Raw genomic sequence first — 24,755 nt, 5'->3', positions numbered from 1 at the left:
AACTTATTTAGCAATCTACCCTGCGTATTTGTTTGGACTGTCTGACGTGGCAAGTAAGGGCCCTGATTTGTTTTTTTCACGAATATGTTGTGATTGGGGTGCCGGGGGTGAAATGGGTTAAGCTTCGCCCCGACCACCGAATATTGCGAAGGTGTTGGAGAAGATCATGAAGTTCAAACTTGTGGAGTTTTTTGAAGGCCATGATGTCCTACTTCCTAGTCAGCATCGGTTCCGTGCGCGTTTTAGCACGGCTACCCAACTAATTGAGCACATAGAGCAGGTCATTGAAGGACTTGAGAGTCATAATCAGTCAGTTCATGCAGTTTATCTTAACTTTGTCAAGGCCCTTAACAAGGTAGATCATGATCTTGTAGTTAACAGGCTCCACAATACACCATAATGTACTAAGCATTTTATTTTCTATTTTTCCCCTTTCAATGATGCCCCGAGTCCCTAAACAAAACATCACCATCATCGTTATCCAAGGTAAGGTTCTCAATTGGTTAAGAAGTTTCATTCATGATAGGAACCAATTGGTTAAGGTCGAGGGGCCCCTTGGCGACATGCATGATGTTATGGCGGGTGTTCCAAAGGGCTCCATTAAATTGTGCTGAAAAAGCTAATGGTAAGTTTTAAAAAAGTAATATTTCTAAAATTAGTCACCAACGACTTATGAAGCTGCTTTTCCTAGTACTATTTTGTTGGAAATGATGATTGTGAAAGTGTTGACACGTTATCAATCATACAGTATACAAACTCCTTGAAAATGATTATTTACATGTCAAAATTGTTCGGAGTTTCACCCATAGAGAATTTGAAACGTCTCCCAGAAGAGATGATGACTTATTCATGGTGTCGCATTAATACTTGGGCAATCGATTGTTCTTTCATTAATCTCTTGATAAAGTCTGGCATCTCATAGCGTATTCTCTCGTTTCTACGTTTGTATGTCTGCACCTAGATGAAGCATGAGAAGGATTATAGTGCCAGAAGGTGTCCAAAACTGTCCAATAGTGTATCAAAGCTGACATTTTCCTTACAGATAAGTCTTGATGGTGTTGCTAAATGTAAAACAGGTCCTTAAGATCCGTACCATCCACCCTAACATCAATATTCTTTTTGAGGGGCAATTTCCTAACTTCTTTCTCTCACTTCAGACGCGAAGGAAGCTCCAATGACTCAACCGAGATAAGGTTGGTAAAAAAAACTTTCAAGAACTGATATTCCTTTACATATTTGTAAGCATTTGTTGTCAGATAATCAGGAGAACACTTTATGTTAAAGAAAAAGTCAGATGCTGTTGTTCAAAAAAGTATAATATATCCCTTGAAGAAGCACTTTGAGCAGAAAGATAGTGAATCAATATAATATGTGGCGTCATTCGCCCTCTTTTGCGAACTTCCTTACCGTTGTTGGGAATGGGTTCCAAGCAGTTCAAGACAGAAAATGGTAATAATTTTGTTTAATTTTATATTCAAATAATATTCAATCCACCAACAAATTAGAGTTAGCGGATCTGTCTAGCCCTTGAATGTAGGTTTGATTAGGAATTTTAGTCAAAAGCTTTTCCAAGTCTGACTCGGAAGATGCTACCGGATCAATAAGGCCTACGTATTAATTACGAATATTTGAGGGCAGAAAATTGAACAATGATGGAGCCCAAGAAAGAAGAGAGTTGGACTTCATTGTTCTAACAGGCCTGGATTCTCGAGGGCTTGAAGGTGCTCTTTTAAAACGCACGTTAAGCCTCTACGGTCACTACAATTGGCCTTAAAATCTGGGTTGGGACGAAGCTCAAGAACGCTTTCAAAAACGTACAGTATCGGATACCTTTTGTACCTTCTTTGACTCTAAATACCGTTCATTCCCAACCTTTCAAGCCTTTCCCATAACGAGAGCTCTCTCATACCTTTGATATTCCTGGTAAAACATAAATAGACCTTTTGCAAACCAGCTGAACTAATTAGAGCCCAGATGGGCGAGACATATTCAAGATGTGGCTGTCGACAATCGACTGTACAGAGATAGCATAGCGATACTATCTCTGGACTTTAACGTGCGATATATCCAACCACATGTTTGAAAAGCTTTACACACACTGTCTACTGGATATGCTCATCGAACTGTCCATTATTTTGGAGGACTACACCTATAATTTGTTGCGTTAAATATTCCTAGAACGTATGTAGACGTTGATCCGGTAGCAGGATTGAAGTCAGACTTCAACCAACCTTATATTCAAGGTGTCATGGGAACTCGTCAGAAAAGAGGGCGAGAGTGAAGAATCCTCGTGAGAAGATCGTTATGAAGAAATTAGCCCCAATAATGAGAAAACGAGTCAGTTGCATATTTCATATTCGAAGATAAGTCTATCAAATGATATATACAAATAAACGCGAAGTAAAATGAATAAATTTCTCGTCTTGAACTGCTGGGATTCCAATCCCAGCAGCGGTAAGGAAGTCCGCAAAAAAATCCCTGATGGACGAACCATGCTCGATATTTACACCTTCATTAGCAACGAGCAGAGTGTTAAAAGGCGTCGCACCAAAGGTCTTTGAGCAGAATTTCATTCCATTCAAGGCCATGTTACTCTCAGCAACCCAAGAGTAGATTCGATCTAAGACCTGTACTTGCCGCACACTTGTTTTGCATCATCAGCATAAGGCTTGTCAAGTGAACGCGTTCAAGAACAACTGACGTTATTCCAAGGAGTAAAATCAAAGACAACATGCCCAGCCAATCCGCTCTGTGCATGCATTGAATTTTGACATTTATTTCATTTTACTTGCTCGTCCAAGAAAATAGCCTTAAGGTATTGAGCCACTTGGATAGTGGGTTCACCGAATTACACCAAACATGTTCATTTTGTTGGGTTTTGAAACCCAGCTTACTCAAAATCACTCGTTTATTGAAAATTCAATGGGCGGATGGTGCGAGTTGACCACATTTTTCCCTGATTTTTTTTTACTTGACATGCCCTATAAAAAGAGACACTGACTTAACTATTGAGCTTCTGAAGTAGAGCAATGAAGATGAAAGGAGGAGAGCTAACATGGAGCCCTGAGGAACACCCAATTTGACATCATGTCACTATGTCACTATGTCACGTATGTCACTAAGGGATCCCTCAACCATAACCAATTGCTTCCTACCATAAATGAAACTTTTAAACCAATTGAGAACCTTGCCTGGGATCATATCTCATGGAGCCTGTTAACTAAAAGGCCATGATCTATCTTTTCGAAGATGCAACGCATCAAGTACGAGAAAACAGGAGCAAGAACCAGCGAGTATCTCATCAGAAACTGAGATGTCACACCATCAGGACCAGGAGAGTTCGAGGGTCTCAGGTCCCCGATGGCCTCTAAAGCATCCTGATCTGTGACTACAAGATCATCTAAACGCTCAACTTGACTGACCTTAACAATCTCAACAGACTCATCTTCAGAGCAGTGAGCTGTTGCTTCTAAAATCAGTGGGGTTGAAAACATACTAGAGAACTGATCTCCAACTATGTTGGCCCTACAGGGTGTTCTATCTTTCTCTTAGAGTTTGTATATCAATTTCTTTTGAACGTATTTTTGCAATATTGGCAATTTTTATAGCATTTTGATTTGCATAAGTTGCCACATCTATTTCCATTTTCGGCATATTGTTATCATTTTTCCATCGTGCAACTAGGAGTGTACCAACATCTTTTCCAAACCAATTGCCAACTAATGGCTTAGAGGATACACGTATTCTAAAATGTAACGTTACAGTTCTCTTCTTAGAAATTGATTCATTTTTTTGAGGTCTTGAGACTAGATTTATTAACTATGATGTCTGCATGGATTTGTCGAAATTATATTCATACGCCTGAACCATTTGAAGATTACTTCTTTCGCGTGTGCTGATGGTCGTCAGGGAGATATGGGTTCTTGTATGATGCCCAAGGATCTTTTCTTTTTTCCAAATTCCCCGGATTCACTTCATAGTCGTCGTATTTAGGATAAAAGGCCTTCTCATGGTCCATGGGTTTACTTTCTGGGCCATCATAACGACCCTGAAAAAAAGAGCAACCAAGGTTAGTCATCTTCATCAAAAGGAGAGCCGCTTCAAGCGCACAGACGCAGTCGTCCTCACATCTGCCTTGAGCTCTTCAATCCTATCCATCTCCAATTTAGCCGCGTTCATCTTCTTTAGTTCACTCAAGGCCAGACTTCGACGGACTTGTTCGTCCGTGGGCGGCTCATCACGGCGATGTCTGAGCCAGGATTCCCATTCTGCGGGCATTTTGGCATCAAATCCACCATACAAATCAACACCGATGATCTCTTTGGCTTCCGTATCAGGGGCACGATACCATCGGGTCGGTCGCCTTTTGCCACGTCTAATAGAAGAAAAAAGAAATCATCAACTTTTTTTGCAGTATCATTTTAAACAACACATTGTTGCCCAAAATGATACAGTTATAAATGGATGTCTCCTTTCAAACTAATGAATCAAGAAAAACAATATTGCCGTTACACGTAGTTGACATATGTTGCATGGCTTAAAAGACGTGCATAACACACTTGAAAATTCACTTCTAGGTATTGAGTTTTTTGAGCGCGTTGCTCAAAATCATGAATGTTATAGTTTAGAATAAAAACAGACACCTAGACTCATATTTCATTCCCAAAAAAGCAATTACTTGCCCGCCAGCCAAGTACATGCAACGCAGACAATTGATATCTTTTAAACGAAATGTGCACCAACGCACTTTTGATTTGATCCAAAACCAAATCAATCATGATTCAGGCCATGGTAGTGTTAAAAAGCAAGGAACAAGTCCCACACGTATAATAACGCCGAAACGGCCAATGACACGCTTTTTGCCGCTGGTGGTAATAAGATAATGGAATCACCTACACCTTCAGAATAGTCCCTTTTTGCGGTTTGGACACGTACGGTCATTGAGTAGACCAAGCCAGAGAAAGAAACTCATTTAGGACTGGGGTTTGAACGGTTTAATTTTACAATTTTTTGAGAACTACATTGTCTGATTTTGCATACATGACAGGCTCATCCACGCTTTTGACTCAATTTCTAAACATTTTTGAGTCCGTGTAGAAATCAAAGCTTTAACCTCAAAACTCAATATTATAAATTTACATGGCCTCATAACTATTAATCAGCACCCTATCTGTCGTCATATTCAAGCTTCCTGTTGACCGAAAGAAGTATGACAGCAACCGATAAACGTTATTCTAAACCGATTAGTTGGCAAAGCTCATTTTTAAATTTGTGGCAAAATGTTAAAAGCTTTAGATAGAGACTTTAAGGGTATTTAATATGCTCTTTGGTTAGGTTGGGTAAAGCTAGGTAAGTTTATGTTAGATTTGATTGGGTTAGGTCAAGTCTAAAAAGGTAGTGCCGTCAACTAATCGGTATAGAATAACCTTTATCATGAACACCCAAGTAGGTACAGCCAAATTCAGGCAGGCAAGCAAACTGAAAAAGAAACCACGCAGTACTCATCGAAAAACATGAACCATTCAACGACCATCCATGTAATCATGCTTTGAGGTTAATTAAACAAAAACTTACTGGGGATCCGCCGCAATTTCAAAATATTTATTGCCAAATGGATCGGAGCCCACTACTTTTCCATCCACTTCCTTGACTCCACGCAATGAGGCCTGAAACTTTTTAAAGACCTCCCGCCATAGAATGCGTCCACCATTGGCCATTGAATCGATTGAGTTTCAATCAACGTTTAAGAACGACAAGTCAACCCTCGTAACTGTGAGCTAGCTCGGTCATGACTAGCTGAACCATGTTTATGTTTTCTTATGAAAGCCCACCACGGGTCATGAGAAAATAGAGCAAACACCTTCGTTCGTGTCACACCATCGAAAGATGGATCTAAACGTGATTTTTGAAACCAACATGAAACCTCGTGATTTCTTGGCATATAATTTGTTTTGGTTGCTTATTTAACTGGGAGTGGGGCTATGTTGAATGTTGATGGGCCATGGGAAAAAGACCGATTTCTCTTTTCTCAGTTCGTTAGTGTGGCCAGAAAAGAGTTGTGCGGCCATTTCGGGAAAATAAATCGAACTAGCCACGCTTTTGTCCTGAGTTTCTCTTTTATATTATGAAAAAAAAGATAACACTAAGCGACATTCACTTAACGGTTAATATCATCGGCTTTCAGTGCAATTCCAGTCATCTGAAATATTGAATGACAGTGTTGACCTTCAAACTGGTCTAATTTCCTCTGGTCATTGGCATTTTCAGCTGTCAGTTGTTTGCGAAGTCTCCTAGTACATAAACATAAACGTCGCGACACTCACAGACCAAAATATCAGACCAAATTTAGGAATGATCCCGCTAGGGGTTAGCATCGCAGGTTGACCAAGTAGCATATTTCGATGCTAATTTTTGAAAATTTGCATTATTTCAAGGCCGCTAGCATTGGAAAGGTTTTTTTTATTAGCATTGGTCTGGTTTTTAGCATTAAACTAGCACTATTTGCATGGTCTAAGCATTTGGCCGGGATTAACAATGTTCTTTCATTGGATCCCTTTCCAATTCCATGAAATTGATATGCTGTAGCCACCAAGTGATTTCCATTGGAATGTTTACTTTACATCAAGCAAGCAAAATGATTGTTTCTAATTGCTTCTCAATTCAAAGGGAGATTGAGCCAAATTTCTGTTTGTACCCAGACTTTTGGCACTCAAAAAGTTTTGGGTGTCCAACACAAATATTAAAAAAAAACTGATTAAAATGGTCAATGAGTGTATAAGGACGAAGTACCAATCCTCAAGTAAGTTTATGTATTGGTTAATTTCATTGTAATATTCAAATGAACATGAATATTTTGGATAGATACCGAAAAGTATTCCCTCCCCCATACATTTGAGGTAAACCAAATTACAAGATTCAAAAGTAAGAAAACATTTTTAAAATAAGAGACAACAATTGAGTTCAATGGATAAAGAAACTTATTGCAGCTCTTGCTAATGTCCACTTTGAAGTACGTTGCAAGATGAAAAACAATTTATCTTAATTTTATGATCTAATTTCACCCAAGGAGAATTTTCTTCGCGATAAGAACTATTATAATTGTGGGTGAAAAAAACCTTGTTCCAATCCTGCAAATACATTTTTCCTCAAACAAAACTCGCCACTTTTTGGTGTCCCCTTCCAAGTCTCAGGGTTCAAAATTAGGAGAATATCATAAACACAACTGCAACCATTTTTTACTGCGAGGTTTTTCTTCAGATTTGTAGTGTTTTTTTTTTTAAATATTCTTTTAAAAGGATAATTTTCAAAATATTTCCCGATCATACCCTGGCAGAGAGTGCCAAATATAATTGAATTCTGAAACCGATATCCTTTATGAGAACCATGAATAATATGCTTTTCTTAAAAAAGTAGCATTGTTCTAGGATTTTCGAATTCCAATTAGCATTTTTTTTTAGTATCGATTTTGCACGAGCTAGCATCGCTGGCTGAAAAAAACCTGGCCATTCTGTAGCATTGATTGCTGGAAGTTCTTGGGTAAACGTTATTCACCACCAATTAGTTGGCGGTGCTACTTTTTTAAATCTTAACCTGACCTAATCAAACCTAATCTAACCTTACCTAACCTAACCCAACCTAACCTAACACGATATTGATAACCGTTAAAGTCTCCATCTAAACCTTTGAACATTTTGCCACAAGTTAAAAAATAAGCACCGCCAACTAATCGGTGGAGAATAACGTTTATCAAGTTCTTGCAGCCAAGGTATTGAAAATCATCAGGGTCGGGATTCTCAAGTGCCCAAGTTGGACTTGATGAAAATGCTTAGTCTTTGAGCCATAATTTCAAAGATTTTCAAGCTATATTTGGGCAAGCTGAACTTGGTGCATGCATTTTGACTAAAGCAAAGTAAGAATTTGTCATTTTATCATTTACAATACTAGCCTTCATAGCATCATAATCACCCAAGAGCAGCCATCACCCCGTCCTCCTAACATGTTTCTCAGCGTTGCCGCCCTAAACTCCGCTCGGCGCGTCCTCTGGCGACATCTTTCCTGTGTTTCGTTCGGTCATAACCGTTTCCTTGCCTTGGTCACGGACTTCTAGAGATATGGACTGCAAACGGAAGCAAAAATATCCTATCTCCTAAACCGCTCATCTTTTTCCAAACAAGCACTTGATACGACCGCAAGATCTGGTGGAATAGATGAACTCAGCCATGTTTGAGCCTAAACCTATGCTAAGGGAACTCAGGAGACATGGTCAAACTTATGTAGTAAACACTACACAAAACTCGAATTTTCGGCCTGCTCTGGGTCAGCTACATAAACTTTGGACAACCTAACTTTGAAACGATCGACTTTGCATGTCGATGATACAAGATTGACCTACCGTTAATTGAAGAGATCTACGTTTCCTATTTTACTACTTTAATTCGAAAAGTGGCTCAGAGTGGGTATGACCCAGAGCAAGCCGATTGGCGGGGCAGCTCGTTCGCAGTCCATATTTCTAGAAGTCCGTGCCTTGGTTGACTACCTCTCTGTCTGTGATGGGTCGGTCCTGGATCGGAAGCACGTCCACGTCAAAGATCTGTGGATTTACCTGTTCTCCGCCGTACGCATCGGGCTTGAGTGTGAGTGAATGTGCATGTGGACGTGTTGGTGAGACCAGAGGTGGCTTTTAATCCTGGACATCATGCCCCCCAACGCCCATCCACCCGTTAAAATATGCGACAAACTGATCCAGGTGAGAAGACAAGCCCATGGAACAGAGTTAATATGTCATGTATATATAGGTTCGAGATTTGAATCAATAGTTCAGAGGTGCCATTGGGGAAAGAGCTTGACCCAAGATTGGATGCATGTATGACCTCATATTTCATACGTACCTTTAAAGGATCTGGCTTCCATTCATGGCTTTGACAAGTCAACTTGAGGATGAGGAGTTTTTCTTCTCGCCATGATTTTCCAGCAACTTGATGTTTGTAGTGACTTTATTGTAGGAATTCGGTGTGACCTTGTACGCCCATTTGTTCGTGAAAAGTCCGCCAAACAGAGCTAGAGGATTGACCTCATTCCGGAGTTTTGTACCGCAGGAAGTAACCAATTCTAACCTGTCGCCAGATATAATTTTGATTCTACAAGCCTAAGAAGACCGTACCTTCAGCAAGTGGTATTGATTTCTGAGCCATTTCGAAAAAAAGACTCATTTGGTCGTAATATCTGACCCACGAAAGCATTCGATGGCCCGGATCTGGCTAACCCTTCAATTTGGACTTGTCAGACGACTCTGGCTTGTTCGAGATTTACTTTTGTAATATCATCCTTCTGGAACCTCTCAGTGAAGTGATGTGATCTAGGTCGTACATTCGCTCAAACAGCCGAAATTAGTCCGCATTGAGAAGATATTATTATGACTATATCACAATGCCTGAATGCCATTTCTTTCTCATCCAGGTGAAGAAATCGTTTTGATCAATTGCCTAGTTTAGTCTGGGTTCTCGCGGGCTTTGAATGCGCTCTACGAAACGCACTTCAAGCATCAAACCTGGCTGGTTTGGTACAAAGTTTATGACTGTTGCTCAAGACCTACATACAGTTTCAGAGAAATTTCGGACCTTCTCTGAACACTGCTCAATGCCAATTTTTCCCGTGTACGAGAGCTCTCTCATGCCTGCAATGTTCCCAGTGCGATCATTTAACATTTTAAAATCCATTTCAATTCTTTAAAAAAAACAACGAAGCATATTCAAGCAAGGAAATAGGAAAGTTTACAATTATGCCAGCCATAAGAATTGAAAACTGTGTAGGTATTCTTTTCGCCAAAGAGGAAAATATGTTTCAAAATTCGAGCCTTTAGCAGTAGACTTTAGCAGCTTTCACAGAAAGCGCCAAATGATAATCATTGTTTATGCCAGGCTCAATCAATCCCTTAGAAAATATGCTGAAAGTCAAACTGATCAAGTGACCAAGGTTCGTTCGTATTTGCGATTTCTCACCTGTTTCAAGAAAAATCAAATCAAATCCGTTTCACTTCGCTTGGAAAAGAAGTCTTCACATTCCTCAGCATGGGGAACCATTCTTAGAAAATACATTTCCATCAATTTTTCAGCGCTTGACGGCGGTGTCCGACACCACTATGGTGGGTTGCCTCTATGGCCTGCCCGTGATCCCGCCATTCAAGGAGAACGCCTATTATGTGTGGGCAGCCACTGGAAAAGAGAAGAACATGGCCCAGCCCCAACATCCCAATGGTCCCCCAGGTAATTAACTATCTTCATATTGTTTACTTGTACATTTATCTGGACCCCCCTATTTATCCTATATATGAACTATTGTTATCCTATATATGAACTATTGTACTGCTTTCAGATTTGGAGGTGTTGACTGAAGTCATCCCATGCGGAATTGATCCCTTGGGATTATTTGTCATTCTCCAGGAGGAACACGCCCATCTCATGGATAAGATCAACCTGCTCTTGGAAGCCCTACCCGTAAATCTAGGCCAACCTGGAAGTTCAAGAAAGGCCGGAGATAGCGATAATAAGACCCTTATTTTGTAGGAAAACTTCTTGAACAGTACCGATCCCGTGATTTTGGCTCGAATTGGCCCAGACACCCCGTTAACGGCCTTTCTTCATTCCGAAGGCCAATTAATGCCCGTGGAGTTTGAGACGGTGACCCCGGAGGAGATTGAGAAACAAGTCCAATTCATCAGGATCAAAGGCCGTCTCACCATCAACTGTCCTCAAACAGAGAAGGACATACAGTTCTCGCTCCGACATCTCATTGAAAAAGTTGTTTGACCGTTATGCCCCCCAATCAAATAGAATTATAATCTGATGGCATCTTCTCATTGCATCACAGGTGCTCTGTCCTTACGGCACGTTCCATATGATGAATTCTGACGTGGTGTTTGTGCACACGTGGACCACTCGGAAGAAGTTTTCCGGTACGGGCTGGGCGGGCAACGAGACCTTGTCCACCCCTGACCATGAAGGCTGCGAAGTGACGAATTTGGATGACGAGGCGGAAACGGTGGGGGATCTGTTGCGCCACTTGAAGCAAGAGGAGGTCATTGACGATGGCTTTGGCCCGGTGCCTGACAAGAAAAAGCCAAAAGAGGTCCAGGAGAAGGTAATGAAAACAGTTTTGGGTCAGCGATGCGTAGCGTACGTTTGAATCGAGGTGGAAAAAATTCAACTTCAAACTTGATTAAATGGAAGAGATTTGACGAAGAAATTTAAGACCCGTTCCCGATCGATCTGAGGTTATCGATCCAAGATCGGGGGAGGTTTGGGTTCACTCCATTTTTATTCAGGTTTAAAAGACCATTTACATCTTACTGGACATCAATACAACAGTGCTCATGATAGATGATATGATGAAGTTATCTTAGTTTGATTTGATTCTAATTCTATAGATTTATTATTGAAAAAATGTCAACAAAGTTCCGGACGTTGGTACTAGCATGATCATCTGCGTATGATTCTTTTTTTTTTTTAGGAAACCTTGAACTTCCGATTGTTGTTGAAAATGTCTGGGGAGGCGTGCTCTTCCAAGACATTGAATTGCTCACCCGTGTTCCACTATGAGAAACGTGAATTCAAGAATGTGACCATTCCCTTGAAAATTGACACCATAGGCGTGGTGAGAAAGACCATGAAAATCCCAGATATCATGGAGTTACTCAAGGGAACTGTCCAGAGACAAGTCCATGAAATGGGTCGTTCGGTTCTGTCCGAACTGAAACTGCGAGGAAGTGTCAGTCTACCGGAAGTATTCCACTTCAAACCCGAGCCCGTCGGGCACTTTTGCTCCTTTGTCTACAATCGCCGAGGGACTTGTACCAATTTCTGTAAGCCAAAACCCCCTTCTTGCATGGATTAATGCAACGTTAAATTGATTTACTTTTCAAATCCAGCTGAATTCCGGAAACATTTCCACAAGATTTTACTTCTGCCCACCGACCGACCGCATTTCCGTCGGGCAAACGCCTTCCAATTTCAAGACGATGACGTATCTCAAAAAGCGCTCGTGAATGTTCACGAAGGTCTCAAAACCGGATCCACCGGTGGGAAAGTTTACCTGGTCCAGGGGAAATACAGCTATCATCACTACATGCAAGACAAGTTCGATGACGACGGATGGGGTTGTGCTTATCGCTCGCTTCAAACAATCATTTCATGGTTTAGGTAAATCGCAGTCCGTACTCCATTATTAATTGGATATCTCAATTGGTTTTGCACACGATTACTTGATTTATAGGCATCAAGGCTACACGGGAACCGAAATTCCAACCCATGGCCAAATTCAGAAATGCCTCGTTGAGATGGGCGACAAGGACAAGAAGTTCTTGAACTCGAAACAATGGATTGGATCCACAGAAGTGGGTTATGTGCTCGAGAAATCTTGCGACGTTCAGTCCAAAATCCTGTCCGTGAGTTCGGGTGAGGAACTTGCTTCCAAGGGACGGGATTTGGCCCACCATTTTACTACTCAGGGCACTCCCATCATGATTGGTGGGGGCGTGTTGGCGCACACTATTTTGGGCGTCGAGTGGAACGAGGACACGGGAGATATCAAATGGCTGATTTTGGATCCCCATTTCACGGGAAACGATTGGCAGGGTAATGGAAAGCCCAATACTCCTCACATTCAACAAAAAGGCTGGGTAGGATGGAAGGGTCCGAAATTTTGGAAGAAGGACGCCTTCTACAATATGTGTATGCCACAAAGGCCCAAAATGTGGTAGCATGAGTTGCGAACTTATTTTTGTTAATGGAAATAAAAGCATATTTGATTTACAACAAGTTGTATTCTCTGCATTTTACTTTATGACAACAAACCAGACATAGAATTCTTAGATGTAGAAGATGTAAGAGCCACATGAGAGGGATTTTTTTTTTGGTTTTATGGCAATGGGACGCATTGCTTTTTCGTAAAACACCTTTTTACCGGTAAATAGAAGTCTAAATACAATAAGGATAGTTCAAGTGGCGGTCTCATTTTCGCACATGGCTTGACCGCTGGAAGATCATTTCCAAGACCTGTCCAATGTCGCCATTCTTCTCTTCCAACAGAGGCATCAACAACTCCATGTTATTGAACCCCATATTCCGCATGGCTTGCATTGAAGTGCGAACCCGAGGGTCAGCATGCTCCACAGCAGCCTGGGTCACCTTTTCAGGTTCTTTTGGCTTGGCAACTCCCTCTTCTTTTGGGAGGAGTGGGGTCTGCTCATTCTTGGGTAATTCCGGGTAGAGAACTGACGCTGGTTGATTGCTCACTTGAATTGGGACTTCGTAATTGGTCTTGGGCTTGGTTCCAACAGCAGGCTCCTTCAACAAAATCCAATCTTCTTCCGATTCAGGGGATTGGCGAGCTGCCTCAGACGAGCTGGTAGGCGCAGCTTCAGTGTGGTCGTGGGTTTTGGTCACAGATTGAGTGACAGTCACGGGAATTTCTACACTTCCAGTTGGCTTGGATGGTTCGGCCGAATGGTCATGGCACACAACCACTTCAGGTTCAGGTGTGGGTTCTTGAGACTCGGGAGATTCTGGGGCTTCCGGCAAGTTTTCAAAGGTCACGACAATTCGACGTTGGCTTGGGTCGGTCTTCATCTGAGCACCGTATCCAACCAGGAGGGCGCCAAAGTGGGTCTCAATGTTGCGGAAAATCAGGTCCGCATTGAAGGGAAATTTGTCTCCCTCCGTGATTTGCAAGATCAAGCTCTTCTCCTTCTGCTCAATGGTGACGCCCATGCTCTTCAGCATGGGACTGAGGAGCTTGACCACATCTTCCTGTCGGCGAGCCTGGTCTGAAGCTTGGGAATCCGAGGGCCCCTTACAATCATTCCCCGAGGCAAAACCAGAGGGTTGGGGGTTAGGCGATTGACCTGGGGTGGGTTCCTCACCCAACCAAGCACAACGCATGCTATCAAAGAATCTTTGGGCGCCCTCAAAGGGTGGGGCTCCACGAGGCACACGAGATCCAAAAGGTCGGCCTAGGTTACCCCCCAAGCGAGGACCACGACATGCCCAAGGCCCTTTCAAGGCATCTTGTCCCATTTCCGGCGCATTGCCATTCATTTTTTGTTGGCGTTTTTCATTGCGAGAGTTGAGCTTACTTAAGCGTCGGTACAAATGACCGGGCCAAGTAATCTCGGGTTTGGGGATCCGGATCATGGAATGCTCCGGGTGGACAGACTGCGCCTCACAAGTTTGACACAAGTCATAATCCGGACAAACTACACACTTGTAGCGATAACCCTTGACCTGGCCATCGCAATTGTCACAAGTGACATTCAAATGGACAGGCTGCTCGCCCTGGGCCTCATGGGCGGGCTGGGGTGGGACTTTAGGCTCGGCCTTCGGCCCGCCAACCTGGACAATCCGGATCCGGTAGGGACTGCCCGTCATTTCATTCAAAGCAATCTCCAGTTCTTCGCTGCTGGAAATGCGGATTTCATCGCCTTCGTTGTCGGTCCACGCCAATTGGAAGTTGTCCCGCTTCAAGCTTGGGAAGACATGTCCTAATTTGGCGCAGAGGTAGTCATAGTTGATACTCACATCCAGGTCCACGGTCAAACGACGGATTTCGTCCTCATGGTAGGCCTTGAAGTTCACGGTTTCGGTGGTGCTCATGATGGGAATGGGTTGCACGTTCCGGCGGGAAGTTGTGGTCTGAGCCCAACCTACGTTCATAATGATGATGGGAGAGCGGTCACTGGGCTTTTTATATGCCAATCTGAGGCAATTGGGACGAGCGTGATGAAATAGATTTTGCTCTTGACTCGAGAAGGATCCAGGTTCGTCAAGATGATGACTGGTCTTTAATTTTCAGTCCAATGACTCAGACAGTGTTACCCGATCAAGTGGAATAAAAGGCGTGCGTGCGGTGCCAAGAGCTCGGGGAAAATGGGGGACGTAACTTTGGGATGCATCTTAAGGCGGGGAACTGATTTTTTTTGCAGTTAAGAAGATCATATTGCCCGGGATATGTGCAATAAAATGAGTTGATTTTCTGGATGTGCTTTAGGGTCAAGATACTCAATGGCTGAGGAAAGCGCAAAAGCGCAAAGTATGGCAATACTAAGACTAAGTAACCTTAATCGTAATACATTCCTCCTTTAGGGTGTCGGCTTGAATATAATTTAACAAATCAGAGTTTATGAATTTTGGTCTTAATAAGCATCTTCTGGTTCATACTTATATCAAAGTGACAAGCATCTTAGTGAGAAACTTCAATTTGCTGTCTCTGGAGGCTCAAATTTTGAAAAATAACTAATTATTATAGTCTAGCGAATATTTTGGGTTAGGTTTGACAGCCACTCTGCCCGTCAACTACGTCTCAAATTTATTGTTCCATTGCCTGATCAATCTCTATTTATTTGATCACTTCGATCAGCTTGAAACCTGATTGATCAAACTGTTTTAGTGTGTTCAGTAAATAATATCCGTTTTTTTTTAACATGTCTGTGTTTAAGTTCAAATTTTCGGTCCAACAAATCACAAAATTACTGAGCAAGCCAAAACAAAGTGAAAATCAGTTTCATTTTTTTTTTTTTGTAAAATGATGATCTTTGTTTTGATTGACTACTAATCTCTTTAAAATTGGTTTTCCCAATACTTTCTGTTCAGTTGGTTCTATTTGACTTACTTAACCTTGCTTTTAGATTTTCAGGCACATTAAACAATAACACAGGCTTACAACTAAACCCTGAGGCTCAGGTTCATACTTTGTTGATCATGGCATTGCAATTGAAGACAAGTAGCAGGGTTTTCAAATCCAATTTTAACCTTTGGCAATGCATTGAGGCAAACCACCAACTGCTAGAGTGTGAACAGGATAAAGTATTACAAACAAAAGTCGTTACTGTCTCTTTGAAAATTGCTCTAGATTCACCAGATTCAAGATTTAGGCTCTTCAATGAATTCTCTGTCAGTATAAAAAACATTAGTCAAAATGGCTGCTTTCAGCCAAAAATATTTACTAAAAACACCCACTGTGTGTTGGCATGGAAATGTTAAACAAACAATTATTTATTTTGCTACATGCAAATTTTCTTATAATCCTGAGATGGGTTTGTTGAGTATGGATCTACAAAAAAATGTATGCAACAATTTGTAGCACAAACCTTGTTTGTTCCATTATACACTTCCAATAATGATGAATTCAGAGGCTCTGTTGACTATTTTTACTTATTTCTTGACATACAAGAATATTGATAATTTTTCAAAGATCAAATTCTTCAATTTCAATGTCTCCTTCAGTTCGCAAAGTTCCTCCACTTAAATCAGAACTCTGAAATGTGATTAGAATACTCTTAAGTGATGGTCTATTAATGATAAAACAATATTAACTGTTACCTTGACTTCCTCATTGCCTTTGGCCAAGATGGAAGCTGCAAGGTCTTTGACTTCAAGATTAACAACTTGGCTCTTGGCTCTTGTAGTTTCCATTGGACCATTATCTAAAAGAATAAGCAATATTGCGTCATTTGACTGAGTTAGTATTGCATGACCATTATATTTAGTTGATTTTCCAGCCAGTGTTTTGCTTCAATTTGAATTTTTGAGAACTTTTCAAATTTTGGCTTTTGATCAAAAGTTACATAAAGACAAAAATATAAGTTATATTTATTGTTCTTTAGCCCTTTTATGCATTTGAGCAAAGTCAAGATACAATAGGGGTCATGAACAAAATTTATCTTAATCTTCCAAATTCATATCTATAGAATGAAATATCATAAATGCTACTTAATTTTTGGTAGATATTTTTCAAGCTTTGCCTCATCAATTTCAGAAGGAATAATCATGTATACCATGCAAAAGGCTGCTTTTCTGAAAAGTAATTATGTTCAGAGGTCAACATGAGAGCCCAAAGGGCAAGTTAGCCTAAAGAAAAATGGAGAATAATAGATGGTATTTTTTGAGCTTGCTTGTGTGCTTTCTTGTTGTACAAACCACATTTCCTTTCATTCAAAACTGACTTTCCATGGTGGCAATACCATATATGGTGGTGTGGAATATCATGGTTGACACTCCCTGTGTGCTGAGGTAGACTTCCCTGATTGGTCAAAGAGAAAGAGAAGTGCAAGAGTCAGAGAGGATAGCCACTTTGAGGGGCAAGAGGATTGGCTAACTTCCTGGACTCTTCCTTTTTGTCCCTGCACATCTCATTCCCAGCTGAACAATGCAAATCTGAATTTATTCGTGTTTTAAAACTGCCTAAAAAGTATGATTTGGAAAGAAACTCAAAAAAAAAAAGTGACTGACATCTTGGTTTTTCATCCTACCACCAATTTGGTTTAAAAAGAAACTTTGCATGCACACTTTTGCCATAATGGCAGTTTCTAAATAGATTCTAAACATAATGTCCCTTATAAATACAGTCCAAGCCTTTTGGATGACGTCTTCCTTGGTCAGCTGGGTGTGGGATGGGAAAAGGCAAACAGGGTGGATTGTGCTCATGAATATTGAAATCAATATAAGGGCAAATGAGAGGTGACCAGAGCAGTGTACATTTTGTTCACAAAAGCATTGCCCAATCAATATAAATGCATTATAATTTGATTCCATTTGCAAGCTTCAGTGAGGCTCAAACTTTCAGACATAAGCATTGGACAATTGTGTTCATAACCCAAATAACAAATTGCTAATGCCCCAGTCTGGATATAACACTAATAAATTTACCTGAAATCTTCTTATTTTCCTACAGCTGGGTGCTACTTTTAGCTGGAGAGTTGAACCTTGCACCAAGTCAATTGAAAATTGCTTGTCCAGATATCACATTCTCCAGTTCTTTGACTAGCCAATGATGTTGTCTCTTGTCAGATTGATTTTTTCCTGTGGGGGGCTAGCATCTAATAGTATAGTTAAGAAATGTCTAGGAGAACAATCAAACCAGGGCACTCTCACTCTCTCTCTCTTACAAGGAAATTGCACCAACCTCTACGTAAATCGCAATGCTTCCCTAAAAGTACATAGAGACTTTTAGCACTGAGATTTGTACCCATGACATCTGTGAAGAAGATTTTTGCCTTGATTACACTAGCTTTTAGACCTCTATGCTATGCTTTCACATTTTGTCAAAAAAAAAAAATTAGACACAAATTTCTGTCTGCCTCCATCTGAGGCCAAATTATGCAAACAAACATAAAGTATGTTCTTTATGCAACTTCACCTGTTCTAGGACATAACACACATTTTGGCTGTGCCGAGTCACAATGTGGTTCTGCAATAATCGCAAGTCATTATTCATTGTCCAGGTTTGTCTTGAACCTCCAAACAAAGTTTGAATGAATTGCAATTTATTGCGTTCATTGCTTGTGTTCATGCCTAACCTAAGGCTCACTATCAACCGGTCAGAACGGGTCGTTCGGCCTGCAGTTCGAATTGATTCCTATCGAGAGGAGGCATCAATGTCCATCAAGATCATGAATCCGAACCCGAAGGCTCAAAGCCTCAAGGTATCCAACAAATACACCCAGGAAGACCCCTCGTTCCTGCAAGAATTGGTCAATCTACGCCACGGTTGCCAATCCACTGACTTGCTGATCATTTGCCGGAGTGGAAAACGTGTGGCGGCTCACCAAATCATGGTCCAATTTTGCTCTCCATTCTTGAAGCAATTATTTTTAGAACATGCTCATTGTTCTCAGGTATCAAATCTTTGTATTCTTAGGCCTCAATTAGAAACTGTCCTGATCTCTTGTGTCTAGGTTGTGGTTCAAATGCCACACCAGTCTCAGAGTACAGTGGAATATCTGATGGAGTTTCTGTATTCGGGGATGGTCTTGGTCCCAAGCATGACAGAATATGATAAATTAAACCAACTTTGCCGAGATTGGCAATATGACTTTCCGGACAAAGATCTTCGCCTGATCATGATGGAAAAGTCAGACCTGAATGTGGGGCTTCCGGAGAGGTTCGGCAATGGTAGATGCTGGGTCTGTGGAGGGGACTTGAATAGCTTTGGAGGTTGTCCCAATCATTGGGGTTGGAAAGGCAGCGCCTTAGAGGAGGTGGTCCCGGTGTTGCCCATCAAAAAAGGGAAAGAATCAAGGTTTCAGACCTCTTTGAAGTGTCCCTCGTGTTTCACAGGAGTGAATGGGGTGCAGGAATTGCGAGCCCATTTATCTGGGGAGCATTACCTGGAGTTTATTGCTTGTGAGTTGGATGCAAGTGACAAGTGCCCGGAGAATTGTGGTTTCCGCGGGTCTTTAACCTCACTAATACGACATTACGGATCAGTCCACCAAAAAGTGGACGTATTTCTGTCTGAAGAAGAGTCGGCCGTGCTCAAATGTCCTACTGCCAACAATTCAAAGACCGGCCAGAGAAGCTTAGTTCGAGTTTTGTCTTGTTACATTTGTGAACGAAAAATGGGTTCAAGGTCCGCCTTGATCAGCCATCTGGTGATTCATTTCAAGTCAGAAATATGTTCCCGATTCGGCCTCGTTTCCAAAGTGACGACCAAATGTCCGATGTGCTCCAAGAATTTTGGTAACTTCCGCCACCTGATTAATCACCTGGGAGTCAAGCATGGAAAAATCCGCGACTTTGTTGACCATCGTGTGTACCAGGAGATAACTTTCAGAAACTGACTTCTTCTTAATTTGAGCTTATACCCTATTGCTTAGTCGTTGTCTTAATGCTAACGTTTGATTTCGAGTTGTATTATCTCCCACAAATACAAGTTTAACGTTACGAACAGAAATTCGGACTGATTAATTTTCTCACCTTTTTCCGAGTTCTGTTTGGAGGAGTCGATGCCTGAGTCTGATAAAGACGCCGAGCAAGTGAGAGATGCGATACTCAAGGGTGAATCAGAGCGTGCAAACAAAGGTTGAGTGGGATTGAACATAAAAGATGCGAGATTTGGGGAATGGTCGAAAGTCTGAGGAGACGCTGGGACTTCTGGAGGTACGAGTTTCAATGGGTCTTGACTCTGGCGTCTGGCCAAAAGCTTCTTGGAGCCGCTGCTCATATCAATCGGGTCCACATCAGGAGAAGACACAAGTTCCGGACTTTCTTCTATCAGAGTAACCACTTTTCCGGGATAACGATTATTCTAGAGAGAGAAAATTTTGTTCCATGAATCATGCAGACAATAACGATTAATTATGTGGCGTATGTTTACGGCCAAATGCTGTACAAAGGAGACCTTATGGAAGGATCTTATCAAGGGGTTTGTGGATGAATGTGTCACTGATGCAAAATGTGAAATTGAATCAGATTCGACAAATTTGACGTACCTCCGCAACCGGACGTTGGAGATGAATCGTTTTCTGTTCTAAGTTATATTTGATCTCTTGGATGCTCTTCATCTGGTGTGAACACGTGTGTTCATCTTGATCTTCAGAGGGCTCATCGCCCAAGTCTAAAAGGTTACCTCCGTCACTCTCATCATCAGGATTGGGAGGACGTCTGTATTGTCGACAGAGCTCTTTTATAACCCTCGGGAAGACAACCACGTCCAAGTTCTTCAAAGACGGCAAGATACCGAACACCCTTGCCCTGTAATCGGGTTCCTCAGATACCGGGTTATCTTTGAGTACCAAGGTCTCCAGATTAGGGCAGAGGAAGAGGAAGCTTACCGAATCATAGGAATCAATCACATTGCTAGGGTATTAAAAAAATTCAAAATGGACATGATGCACCCAACCCCAAACCAAATGTGTTGTTCCCAGTTAGTTATTTCTATCCATGAAATTGCTTACTTTTGAAGGTCCAAAACGTTCATCTTTCTCAATTCAGTCACTGGAAGAAGATCCTCAATGAAATTGTTAGCCGCCACCAAAGTTATCAAATTTGACGCCGAAGTGATTCCATCTAGATCAGTTAAACCACAATCGCACACTGAAATGGTCTTTAGCGAGGGCAAATCGTCACCCAACGTCCTGAAAATTCAGGTCATTTGTAAACATGGGAGAAGCCATGGAACACCAAACAATACCTCATGGATTGGAACTTGGAATGGTCCAATTTGAGTGTAGTGAGGTTCACGGTGAATTGAGCAAGGACCGACAAATTATCAAAAGACGACCGACAAGAGATGCATAAGCTCAAAGTTTTGAGGTCCGCCAAGTTCGAAGTTCCCGCCAATTGACACTAAACAGAAGATAAAGCAATCATATTTGAACTCTCGATCATGACTTCGTGAACTATTATCTTTTGTTGCTAATTCCAGTAGTAGTCATCATTACCCAAAATATCGGCATTCAATAGTCGTAAAATAATCGTTAACCAAATAATCCGGCAGAACATAGTAATATATATATACTATGGCAAATGTGAATACATGAACTGAAAAGCGCATAACAAAAGATTGTAAAACAACTAAAGTAAGTAGATTCAACCCAATACAATATAATATAATGATGATGTAATGTACGTTTCATTTTCTGCAATTTGTTCAGGTTTTTTATCAATCTACATTTCAGTTGATACTAATGGCGAAAATCTTAGGGGCGAAGTCCGCAAGAAATGTCTATGACATGATGCCTTAAAATATGATTTCACAATGCCCTGTTGGTTTCTACTGAACTGAATTTCAGTTCCACCGAGCGTCAACGAACAATGTCCAAAAAAACACTCAAATCAAAAGGTAATTCGCCTCAAGTCGAGAATATTTAAAATACAAAATTATTCAAATAGTTAGAATAGCCGAACAGCCAAGAGACAAGAAACAGTGAACAAATTAGCGGACCTGAGTAGCAACGAATATTATGACTGTCAGTTTAAGTACGAGTGAAAGTAGTGCACGCGTTCATCGTCAATAAGTTATCTTCTTTCCACTTTTTAATGACTTCTTGTCGATGGATTTTGTTCTCACCAAAGCGGCATGATTCAAATTGGAGCACAGAACTGTCCCATCTCCTTCATATTCCGTGTCCGGCGTGATGGACAAAGAGCGAACCCGATGCTCAACTTCGCTGGTTCTTCGGGAGGACCTTCGGACCACTGAAAACACTGGATTCAGTAAATCATTGAGTTCCTGTTCGAAATCCAGGAACAAGGATTGCGATTCAAGGGTAGAGAAACTTTGACTATGAAATGGTTGTTCAGAGAGAACTTCCGTCATTTTGGACGGTGACAGGAGGACTCTTTGGTATTGAGGGAAAGTTGTGCAACGGCCTTGCTTATGGCCTTTCCACACAAAAATGTCCCCCGCCCAAGTTTGATCGATATGAGAACAACGCTCTTCTCCGTAATAAGTCTATCGTTCAAACTGGCCGAATAATCCTACGATAGTCAATCAAATGAATGACAGATCAAAACGAACTGTTAAAAGTTCTTAGAAATCTTTATTCTGGAAAATTATATATGTAAAAAGCCAGAAGGATTAACGATAGACAAGGGCCAAAAACCATTATGTAATTTTCCTTGGAACTTGTAGCAACAGAAAAAGAACTATGGAACCTCAAACGGGACAAGACCAGAATGTATATTAATTTTGTAAAAAATAACCTGACCCATTGAGAAACAATCTCGCAATAAAGATTTATTTATATGAAGTAACATTGCGTAATAAACGATTAGGAGTTTCACAGCAAATACCAAATACGTGATATTTGATCAAAAAAAATTTTCTATCGAACTGATCAGGTTAAAGAATATAAGGCACATTTAACGCCGTTTGCTTTTAGATATGTAGACTCCGAAGGAAGCAAAAAATTCTTTTCTCCTGCACCACTCATTTTATTCAAAATAAGCATTTCATAGGATCTTTGTTCATAGGGTCTTGTTTAATGGATGAACTCGGCCAAAGTTATGTAGAAATCATAAAAAATAATAATTTGAACTTACATCCTACTCTTGGTTACCTTCATAAGCTTTTGGCAGCACAACTTTGAAACATGACAATAATGTAAAATGGCTTACCGTGTTCGAAGTAAGATATTCCCCTTGAAAATATGAATTTGCTACCATCATAAAATAACCAATCGAAAAAGTTAAGCGTTATAAAGTAAAAAAGCTCTATTTTGGCACACATCGAAGTAGTTTAGCATCAAAATTAAGTCATCGCCAAAAAATAAAGATCTCGAGTTTTTACATTTGCTGTACGTCATAGAGAGGTTGAATTATTTTACAGTTCGAAGAAATGTAAACTCTCTCGAGATTTCCATCACTATGTACAAAGTTTCGAGGGAACTGCTCGAACACGACTTGGCAGTTTTCTTCGGGTACCTCGTGAATCATAAGGAACCTATATGGCAGAAAACTGCCCAGATTGGTTTGGATAATTCTCTAACTCCTATCAAGCTAGGCATTCTAACTGGTATGCCGTTCGCCTTACTGCTTAGAAGAGAAACGTGAGCTGATCATCAAGGAGTCCAGCTCTAGGTTGCTCATTTGTGCTTTGAGCATATCTGTATCACTACCGGACAGTGGCTGTTGACAAGAATATAACATCTCCCTTCCCGGTGGAGGGGGGCGGCAGGCTCAACAATAGGGAACAGCACCATAATTTCACAGAAGGTTTGGTATGAATAAATAGAGTTGTTACATACAATTGACTAGATAAACATGCACATGAAAAACAAATGTTGTATAGATGATTAGATTTGATTGATTTGGTGACTAGGAGGATTGACTAGATGTTGTAAGGTTTGACTAAGATCCATCCCCCATCCAGGTCACCACGTCCACCGTTCCTCCCCAACCATCCAGACATTGATATCGCCCCCAGCGCCTCAGACACCCCAGTGTCGACCTGGCCCATTCACTGCTGTATCCACGGACCTTCCGCTGCACTCACGGGCTGGTCACTGCAACCATGGGCATTCCGCACGCACCACGCCCTCGCTGCGACCACGGCCATCCCGCACGCACCACGTCTCTTCTGGGCCTAAGTTCCGCATTGGCGTCCTCTGTCGTCTGGGGGAAAGGTTCTTCCGCCTAGAGGCGGTTACTACTGGCGGTGCCATGTATGATTACCGGATGGTGGCTCTTGACTAGAATATAACAATATCTAATCTAGTAACCAATCTATTGTAGAATCTATCCACCTTGTCACATCAACGATGTTTCGTGAGATTGGGGATTGATTTTCCGGTTTTATTTTCGGATGTTGGATCACTGCTTTTTTCCGAGGAGCGAATAAAAGGAACGGCCATTTTTGATCTTAATTTTTAACTAACTTTCCATGTAAACCTTATATTAGGGAAGTGAGAAGTTACATGGTCCTTCGAGCCGGATATGAACCAGCGACCTATGGATCTACAGTCCATGGTCTGGTCTGGTTACATGGTCCTTCGAATTGAGAGTGTCCAGTGCCCCCTTTTTTTGAAGACTTTATGATTCGGTGCATCGACCTTGGAAGCATCAAGACTCAGCCGAACCCTTCAAACGGATACCCTATGGTGGGACGAGTGAAACCCTTTAAAGTTGTGTTCTCACCNGTGTGATCGCACTTTTCCACAAAAGCACTGGTCACTGGTTGGTAGAACTGGGTTCTATGTTGACGATGCACCATTTAATAAGACTATAAAAGAGTCGCTGTTTTAAGCCTTAAAAGTAGTTTATTTTCACAATCGTGTGGTTCAGTATTCACAATGTGAAATTATAGGTAGGATCTCTGCACCCCTCGAGTAACAGAGCACGACTGATTTGAAGTGCGGAGAGATTCATACATGCGCACACGCGCTGCATCGAACAACAGCATTTGCCAAGTAAGGGGAACAAGTTAGGCGAAAGACGAGGGTTGAAAATCTACAAATTTGAACTTTGCCTGATTTTGGATTTTCC

General features: G+C 41.3%; 5 protein-coding genes across 5 annotated transcripts; 2 read left to right on the top strand and 3 right to left on the bottom strand.

The window, feature by feature from the left end:
• Positions 1–3,781: 3,781 nt before the first annotated feature.
• On the bottom strand, positions 3,782–5,824 carry LOC131877556 (NADH dehydrogenase [ubiquinone] 1 alpha subcomplex assembly factor 2-like). The gene is made up of 3 exons (XM_059223261.1): positions 5,575–5,824; positions 4,129–4,375; positions 3,782–4,048 (listed from the first exon to the last, which is right to left on the bottom strand). Exons 1-3 carry the CDS (start codon positions 5,715–5,717, stop codon positions 3,878–3,880), a joined length of 561 nt encoding a protein of 186 aa, XP_059079244.1. The 5' UTR covers positions 5,718–5,824; the 3' UTR covers positions 3,782–3,877.
• A 2,705-nt stretch (positions 5,825–8,529) lies between these two features.
• Positions 8,530–12,812, top strand: LOC131878471 (ufm1-specific protease 2-like). The gene is made up of 8 exons (XM_059224452.1): positions 8,530–8,746; positions 10,112–10,262; positions 10,372–10,493; positions 10,563–10,796; positions 10,867–11,136; positions 11,506–11,857; positions 11,924–12,194; positions 12,268–12,812. The coding sequence occupies exons 1-8, from the start codon at positions 8,696–8,698 to the stop codon at positions 12,752–12,754; spliced, it is 1,938 nt and encodes a 645-aa protein (XP_059080435.1). The 5' UTR covers positions 8,530–8,695; the 3' UTR covers positions 12,755–12,812.
• On the bottom strand, positions 12,798–14,809 carry LOC131878472 (protein ref(2)P-like). The gene has a single exon (XM_059224453.1). The coding sequence runs from the start codon at positions 14,703–14,705 to the stop codon at positions 13,005–13,007; it is 1,701 nt and encodes a 566-aa protein (XP_059080436.1). The 5' UTR covers positions 14,706–14,809; the 3' UTR covers positions 12,798–13,004.
• Positions 14,810–16,035: 1,226 nt separating this feature from the next.
• LOC131878473 (uncharacterized) lies at positions 16,036–22,113 on the bottom strand. The gene is made up of 7 exons (XM_059224454.1): positions 21,841–22,113; positions 20,962–21,116; positions 20,726–20,905; positions 20,261–20,627; positions 19,746–20,076; positions 16,371–16,474; positions 16,036–16,305 (listed from the first exon to the last, which is right to left on the bottom strand). The coding sequence occupies exons 1-7, from the start codon at positions 22,087–22,089 to the stop codon at positions 16,237–16,239; spliced, it is 1,455 nt and encodes a 484-aa protein (XP_059080437.1). The 5' UTR covers positions 22,090–22,113; the 3' UTR covers positions 16,036–16,236.
• On the top strand, positions 17,712–19,781 carry LOC131878475 (uncharacterized). Its single transcript, XM_059224455.1, has 2 exons — positions 17,712–18,664; positions 18,725–19,781. Exons 1-2 carry the CDS (start codon positions 18,302–18,304, stop codon positions 19,607–19,609), a joined length of 1,248 nt encoding a protein of 415 aa, XP_059080438.1. The 5' UTR covers positions 17,712–18,301; the 3' UTR covers positions 19,610–19,781.
• Positions 22,114–24,755: the final 2,642 nt, after the last annotated feature.

The sequence above is a fragment of the Tigriopus californicus genome, chromosome 3 (genome assembly GCF_007210705.1).
Source record: "Tigriopus californicus strain San Diego chromosome 3, Tcal_SD_v2.1, whole genome shotgun sequence".
Classification (NCBI taxonomy): Eukaryota; Metazoa; Arthropoda; class Copepoda; order Harpacticoida; family Harpacticidae; genus Tigriopus; species Tigriopus californicus.
The sequence above is the reverse complement of the archived record's forward strand: the minus strand, read 5'-3'. Positions and strand labels throughout refer to the sequence as shown.